Below are 8,179 nucleotides of genomic sequence, written 5' to 3'. Positions count from 1 at the left end.
CAGCTGCCAACTGACGGCATTACGTTACATCCGCGCGACCCCTGACATCTGCGAGCGCAACTCAATTTTGAACAGATTTCTCATGAACTTAAAGGTCCTTTTAAGTCTAAGTACATACCTCTTATGCATAAATACCCAAAATTGACCATTTTCTAAATTAAAATAATGAAATTATTATTCTTAATGAAAAAAAAATAAAAAAATCAGGTAATTAAAGAAAGAGCATGTGTGTAGAGAGAGAGTAGGTGTGTCTAAAAAAATGGCATAAAAAGAAAAATACAAAAACAAACTAAAAAGTGGTGCGTGCAAAACACATAATATAGCCTACTACATAATGTATACAATGAATTATTTGTATTCTACAGTCATGTTAACAAGACTCATTAGAGCGTTTGCCGAAGAGAAAGTAAACCCTAACCAGGTTTATAAACAAAAACAGAATTGAGTTCTGCAGCTTCGCTTATGCGCGCTCTCGGAGACGGAGACAAAAGCGCGCGCGCCGATTGGCTGGAGCGAGCACGCGAATGTTTCATTCATATGCAAATTGGCTCATATAAAACCCTCACTCTAGCCTCACAGCGCTAAACTACCAGCCCCGTTTGGTTTGTACACAAAGCATAATAGAGAAGACCCAATATTGCGTCTTTCCTCAGCTTTATTTCCCGGAGCGAGCGGTTCCGGACGGCGGCGCACCCGGTTCGCAATGGCCCCCGCGGCCAGACTCAGAAACGACTTCGGTGTGGAGGACGACGCATATTATGCCGCTAAAGGTGACAGAAAGGTAAGGCCATTTTGCGTTGTCCTTTAATGGCAAAAGAGAAAACGGAAGTTTGTGGAATGCTTAAACACACACCGCATGGATTGTATGTTTTTCTCCTTAGACTCGAAAACCAATAGTGGAGAAAAAGAGGCGAGCGCGCATAAATGAAAGCCTGCAGGATCTCAGGACTCTGCTCACAGATAACGATGTAAGTTTATCTCCTCTTTACTGAGAGTCAGTGGATAGATAGACAGACAGACATATAGATAGATAAATAGATAGATAGATACAATTCTCACCTCACTTTATAAACAATATTGCATATTTATCTCACTTTTCCTTCAGTTGCAGACAAAGATAGAGAACGCAGAGGTGCTTGAACTAACAGTGAGACGAGTTGAGAACATCCTACAGAACCGCTCTCAGGGTAAGATGAGCCACCCTCAGTTGCAATACTCAGTTGCAGTGTAAACAACTGAAAGCGTGTTGTAAACGACTGTGTGTCTGGATTACAGAGGCTGAAGCTGTGAATCAGGAGGCCAGCGAGAGATTTGCAGCGGGTTATATCCAGTGCATGCATGAGGTGCACACCTTCGTGTCCACGTGTCCCGGGATCGACTCCAAGCTGACCTCGGAGCTGCTCAACCACCTGCTGGAGTGCATGCCCTTAAACGAGGAGCACCTTCAGGAGATGATCCTGGACCTCATCTCAGAGCCGTCCTCCTCCAGCGGGGAGTGTGTGTCCGACCTGTCCTCAGCACTGTCTCCGTCCCCGTCCAGCGAGGATCCGTGCTCCGACCTGGAGGAGACCGAGAGCGAGAGCGAAGCAAGCTCAGCCAACTCCTCCAGCATCACACACTCCGAGTTCATGTGGAGGCCGTGGTAGAAACACTTCTTCACAGATCACAAACCTTCCCTCTTCAGAATACACTTAATCCTGTATTGGAGCAGATGCTGGGATTCTTTTGTCATGATTCAGATTCTCATGAGGAAGTGGCTAGAGCTTTAGGATTTATATACGCGCATAAGCAGGATATGACATCATCCCATGGAACAGTATGGAATACAGAGCGACTTTGACATATTTCCAGATGCTTTTCTTCAGTTTTTCTTCAGAAACAAGATGACTATAAAAGCTAATTTAGAAGTGAATTTTAGATTGAATTGCCTTAAAAAGTGAACCGTAATGACTTTTATATAGAGTTTTAGTGGGGAGAAAGATTTGTTTTGTGCCTTTGTAGACCTATAGTTAAAAAAACACTAAAAGTCACATTGAGAGACTGAATAGATTAAGTGTAGTAGTCATAAAGTATGTTTTTAATATTAATTATTTACTTTAGGGATTATAAATATTAAAATATATATATAATTTAATTGTACTGTAAGTGTCAGTTCATGGTTTGTAGATCATAGTATTGCAGTACTGCAGTGTCCGGTATAAAGATGTCTTATATTTCATGTTTATGCTCTTATGAAAATGTCTTTTGTTTTGGTTAATAGTGATTGTGAATTTATTTGTTTTGTATTAAAAGTTTTCATATTAATTTGTCAATGGGCTAGGTGCGAACACTAATTCAGTACAGTAATTGAACAGTAAGTGAACAGTAATTCATGTATTTGTAATGAAGTTTGGGTTGGATGCCCCCTCAGAATCAGGGCAGAAGGTTCGTTTGAAGAGTCAGACTGTGTGTCTAAGATTAGGACTCTTCTGAAAAGGAACAGGATCATGGATGTAATGATAAATCATTACAGCTTTATGGTACACTTTGATGTATATATTTATAAACCTGAGCCCATGTAGCTTAAGTAAACAGCTATTGGTTAGTTTTAGTTTTTTTGTTGTTGATGTTTTAAAAAGTTTTGGGGAAAGTTACTTTCATTCTGGATTGCAGACTAGGACGCAGGAGAATAAAGTTCAACACTTCAGCAATAAAAACAAAAAATTAAACAAATGTGATGTTTATCTAAAGTCATTTTTGCTTAGTATGGTCGAATTGGATCATCGAAGGTCAGCAGCAAAGACAGTGGTTAATAAAGTATATTTGTATTATTTAACATTTAATTATTGCAGGTTTGCATAATCTTCTGAGTTTACATTTCACTGTTTTTATTCATTTCGAGTGAGATGAGTAAATGCATGTTCACATTAGTCTAGATAGAACTACAATAACCATCATGTTCACACAAAGTACACACAACGCCTCTGTCCGACAGCTCTCTAGTCCTCGTGTTGAGAGAAATCGGTCAATAAATGGGAAAACAAAATAACTTGCGTTACTTATTTAACAAAGTAACTCAAATATTTTGTCGTAAATGTAAAAGTAATGCGTTACTTTACTAGTTACCTGAAAAAAGTAATCTGCTTACGTAACTCACGTAATGCGTTACCCCAACAACGTTTAGAAATGACATTGGGCCATAGAGGGCCAATAAAATGCTAAAAATGATTTATGTACTGTATATCAGTGACTTACAGTGTGATGTGATCAGGTAAGATTGCAGATAAACTGTTTCCAGAGATTCTTGATGGTTCCTAAGTCGAAGAAACTAAAGAAAGTCCAGAACATTTGAATAATCCTTAGAGTTCAGAGATTGCAAAATATTGAAAAGAGATTTTAATTTGTACAGAATTTATTGCAAATGAATTCATTTAAAACAAAAATAAAGCTCATTCACGATTTGAAATCGCAATCAGACGCATTAACAGATGTTTAAGAATATATTGAGTCGGGTGAGGGGTCAGCAAACTGTTGAGAGAACAGATGGTGATGAAAACGGATCCCTTGAGACCAAGAGGTTTTACGTCTCGACCAGCTGGTTTAGACTAAAGAAATAAAATAAGAATAAATAAGTAATACTTCAAAAAAAAAGGGGGTCTGTTTGCCTTTTATGGACCCCACAGTGTTACTAATAACCATAACATTTAAACTATATATTAATTGTCATTTTTATGACACAGAGTGACACAGAGTGTGACAGTGAAGGGAGGGCATCCTTTCTCCTTTATAGTCTTGACTCCCAGAATGTTATCTTTCTAGGCCAATGATGATATTTCAACCACAAGTGGAACATTCTTAGACGTGTTCATCATATTGTCTCCTTGAGTGGAGGCCCTCCTGTCACGCACCAACACTCTTTACCATTCCAATACAGTTCCATATTAGAATAAGGTTTGTGTGTGCTCTTTTACTGTCATATGATGGTCACACACATCTTAAGTAAATATGATTTTTTTTTTTAGAGGAGAGAGTTAAAAAAAACAACAAGAAGAGTAAAACAGGATTTTTTTTTTTGTTTTTTTTTTGTAAAACTACAAGCCAAGTATACTTTGAATACTTAATTATAATTTTAAGTATATCTCGATCAAAAGATTGAGTACAAGTACAGGCCAAATATACTTGGACTTTTCTCTCAGTATAAGTCAAGTACACTTGAGTGTGATTTTAAGTATACTTCTGAGAAGTATATAAAATGTAGACTGAAAGTATACTTTCTTATTTTTAGTTTAAAATAAGTATACTAATAGAACACTTGAATAAACTTCTTTTTCGTATGGGAAAACAGCTCTACAGTGTTGTTGTCATGACTAGGCAGATGAACGTAGATTTGAATGGCAAACAAGGTTTAATCCAACAGCAGGTGAACAGAATGTAAAAGCCTGTTAGCATTCACACGAACACACAAACAATAACCGACAGAACTGAACGAGAGAATATATACACAGGGTAAAAGAGGGAAACTAGACACAGGTGGATGAAGGTTAACTAATCAGGGACTAACAAGAACAGGTGCAGACAAGGCAGACCATAATTGGTCAGAACAGAACATAACAGAACATAAACAGAACATTACGCCCCCCTCGGAAAGACAACAAAAGTTCAAACAGCAGAAAAAAGGGCGGAGGCTTTAGTGGAGGGCATGGAGCTGGGGACGTTGGCGATGGGCACCATGGTGGCACAGATGGGGGGAGGAGCCAGGGCGGAGCCTGAACTGATGGGCAAGACGACATCTGGGAGCCGATCAATGGCGGTGGAACCATGGGTGGCTGAGGACCCCGTGGAGCTGAGTGGCCGACGGACCATGGCCCGACACCGTAGACCCGGAAGACGGGAGCTGAGCCGCTGACCTTCCCAGTGTGGAGCTCATTGGCACGCTGAGTACGGTGCTCAAAGGACCTGCTCTGAGCTGGTGGAAGGCAGAAAAGATCAAGGTAACAAATGGCTGCTTTTATTCCAGAAGATTACCTCACTGAAGTCAAGTCAAGTCAAGTCACCTTTATTTATATAGCGCTTTTTACAATACAGATTGTATCAAAGCAGCTTCACATTGATAACATGAAAATAATACAACAAAGTTTGTTTCTAGAAGAAATTGCATCATCGTCCACCCTAAATAAGGCAGATCAATAATATTGTTGAATATTAAATGTCCCCAACTGAGCAAGCCAAAAGCCAAGGCAACAGTGGCAAGGAACCAAAACTCCATCAGGTGACAGAATGGAGAAAAAAACCTTGGGGGAACCCAGGCTCAGTCAGGGGCCAGTTCTCCTCTGGCCAACGAGCGAACAGTGTATGATTATGATCCAGGCAGCGTTACAGGTTAGAAGTCAGATTGGTCGTGTCGATGAGGCCTTCACAGGGCTGATGAGGCTGGCACTTCAGGGATGCGTCATTGTTGGGTCCAGGTGCAGATCCACCATCTGACATGGATACGGCCGGGGTCCATGTTGTAGGATGGTCAGTGCGTTGGCTAAACAATCAGTAGAAAAAAACAAAAAAAAATCAGAAATGTCCAAGGAAAGTTCTTGTGCAACATAGTCCAAAGCAAAATGCAGGAAAACAAATTAACAAAAGGAATTTGTTATCTTAAATAATAAATAATCCTAAATAATCTTAATAGCCCAACTCCTCCCCCTTCAGGATGTCATATAACCGGTTTCCTGTTCGCAGCCCCTCCTACTAGGCATTTTCCAGGAACCGATAAGACAAAGACACATGCATATTAGTATTCAAACATTTGTTTAACCTCACCTTGTATGTTCCACTTTGAAAACAGTCATCATGGAATGTGCACCTTTCATGGGACTGACACTAAAGTAAAACAAACACAAAATAAAGTTTCTCACAAAACTGTTTTACGTGGTTCTTTAAGTTTGGCACATTTGTGCCACATCACAGTCCACCTCACTTCAGTAAACGGAGAGACTGGTTGACACTTCAGTACAGCGTTGTCATCGCGTCCAGGAGCAGGTCTTTCATCAGATCTGGATACGGCCTGGATCCGGCGGACTGCGGTAAACCTCTGTATAAACAGAGACTAATATTAGCGTAGACGCCATTCTTCTTATAATGTAACGAGTACATCAGGATTTATGGGAAGTGTTCCCGGTTCCGGCTGGCCTAATCTATGCAGCCTAATATGGAAGAGATGCGTTTTTAGTCTAGCTTTGAGCTGACAGAGTGTGTCTGCTTCCCGGACAATGGTAGGAAGACTGTTCCGAAGTTTTGGTGCTAAATTGGAAAAGGATCTACCTCCAGCAGTCGATTTTGATATTCTAGGATTTATCAACTGGACAGAATTTTGAGATCGCAATAGACGTGAAGGACTATAATGTGTTAAGAGCTCGCTCAAGTACTGCGGAGCTAAACCATTTAGTGCTTTGTAAGTAATCAGCAATATTTTAAAATTTAAACGATGTTTAATAGGGAGCCAGTGCAGTGTTGACAGAACTGGGCTAATATGGTCATACTTCCTGGTTCTGGTAAGAACTCGAGCTGCTGCATTTTGAACTAGCTGTAGTTTGTTTATTAAGCGTGCAGGGTAACCACCCATTAGAGCATTACAATAATCTAGCCTTGATGACATGAACGCATGAACTAATTGTTCCACATTTGTCAATGAGAGCATATGGAGTATTTTTCTCCTTAGGGAGACTACAATGCACTCCCTGATGCGATACTGTAGAAGACAGTTGTATAGTTAGCTAACGTCTGGGGTTGAAGATGTTTTTTTCGTTAGTTTAGCCACTTTTTCAAATAAATACCTAGGGTTTTGTTTATTTTCATGTAATAGGGTTGAAAAATAAGCAGATCTAGCAGCTTTTAAAGCCTCTCTGTATGCAATCGAACTCTCTTTCCATGAAATGCGAAATACCTCTAGTTTTGTTTTCTTCCAGTTTTCTCCATTTTTCTGGCTGCTCTCTTAAGTGCCTGAGTGTGCTCGTTGTACCACGGCGTTGGACTATTTAATCTTCTTTAAGCGCAAAGGAGCAACTGTGTCTAAAGTGCTGGAAAAGAGAGAGTTAAAAGTTTCTGTCGCAATATCTAGTTCTTCTAAGCTATCTGGGATGCTGAGATGATGAAACTGATCAGGAAGATTATTAATAAAGCAATCTTTAGTGGCAGAAGTGATAGGTCTAACATATTTGTAACACGGAGTCGACTTTGCAGCCTTGGCTAAATGAAGTTTACACGAGACTAGATAATGATCTGAGATGTCATCGCTCTGCTGCAGAATTTCAACGGCATCAACATTGATTCCATGTGATAATATTAGATCTAGAGTATGATTACGAGAATGAGTAGGTCCTGACACATGTTTTCTAACTCCAATAGAGTTAAGAATGTCTTTAAATGCCAATCCCAATGCATCTTTTTCGTTATCTACATGTATATTAAAATCACCAACAATTAGGACTTTATCTGCAGATACGGATCTAACTCTGATAGAAAATCAGCAAATTCTTTGATAAAGTCTGTATGGTGCCCTGGTGGCCTGTATACAGTAGCCAGCACAAATGTTAAACGTGATTTATCATTTACACTAGATAGTGTTACATTTAGCAAAAACACTTCAAAAGAATTATATTTAAAACAAGACTTCTCAGTAATTCTGAAGATATTACTATAAATTACAGCAACTCCTCCCCCTTTGCCTTTGAGACGAGGTTCATGTTTATAACAATAATCTTGCGGGGTGGACTCATTTAAATAATATAATTGTCTGGTTTTAGCCAGGTTTCTGTCAAACACAGTACATCTAGGTTATAATCTGTAATCATATCATTAACAATAAGTGCTTTTGAAGAAAGGGATCGAATATTCAGCAACCCGAGCTTTATCATTTGTTCATCCGTATTATATCTGTTTTTTATTTGTTGAACATCAATTACATTTTTACCCTTGAATGGGTTTAGGAGTTTTTTGTATGTCCTAATTCGGGGAACAGACACAGTCTCTATGTGATGATATCTAGGTGAAAGAGGCTCTATGTGATGGGATTTATCTGACCTCGGTGACGTGAGACAGCTAGCAGACGGTCGGTTTAGCCAGTCTGTCTGCTTCCTGACCTGAGGCCCAGATTGTCATGTTTGAGCTCTAAGACTATGTGCCATATTACTAGAGAGAAGAGCAGCACCAT

At 39.6% G+C, this 8,179-nt stretch overlaps 1 protein-coding gene and 1 long non-coding RNA gene across 2 annotated transcripts; one reads left to right on the top strand and one right to left on the bottom strand.

The window, feature by feature from the left end:
• The first annotated feature begins 573 nt into the window (after window positions 1-573).
• On the top strand, window positions 574-2,682 carry her13 (hairy-related 13). Its single transcript, XM_084419464.1, has 4 exons — window positions 574-781; window positions 882-968; window positions 1,106-1,187; window positions 1,276-2,682. Exons 1-4 carry the CDS (start codon window positions 704-706, stop codon window positions 1,644-1,646), a joined length of 618 nt encoding a protein of 205 aa, XP_084275590.1. The 5' UTR covers window positions 574-703; the 3' UTR covers window positions 1,647-2,682.
• Window positions 2,683-5,018: 2,336 nt separating this feature from the next.
• On the bottom strand, window positions 5,019-7,693 carry LOC311296987. Its single transcript, XR_014628726.1, has 3 exons — window positions 5,948-7,693; window positions 5,791-5,850; window positions 5,019-5,509 (listed from the first exon to the last, which is right to left on the bottom strand). It is a non-coding gene; the product is annotated as an uncharacterized lncRNA (long non-coding RNA).
• Between the last annotated feature and the right edge of the window lie 486 nt (window positions 7,694-8,179).

Source organism: Rutilus rutilus (assembly GCF_951802725.1).
Source record: "Rutilus rutilus genome assembly, chromosome: 9".
NCBI classification, from domain to species: Eukaryota; Metazoa; Chordata; class Actinopteri; order Cypriniformes; family Leuciscidae; genus Rutilus; species Rutilus rutilus.
This window is presented reverse-complemented; position numbering and strand designations above follow the sequence as displayed.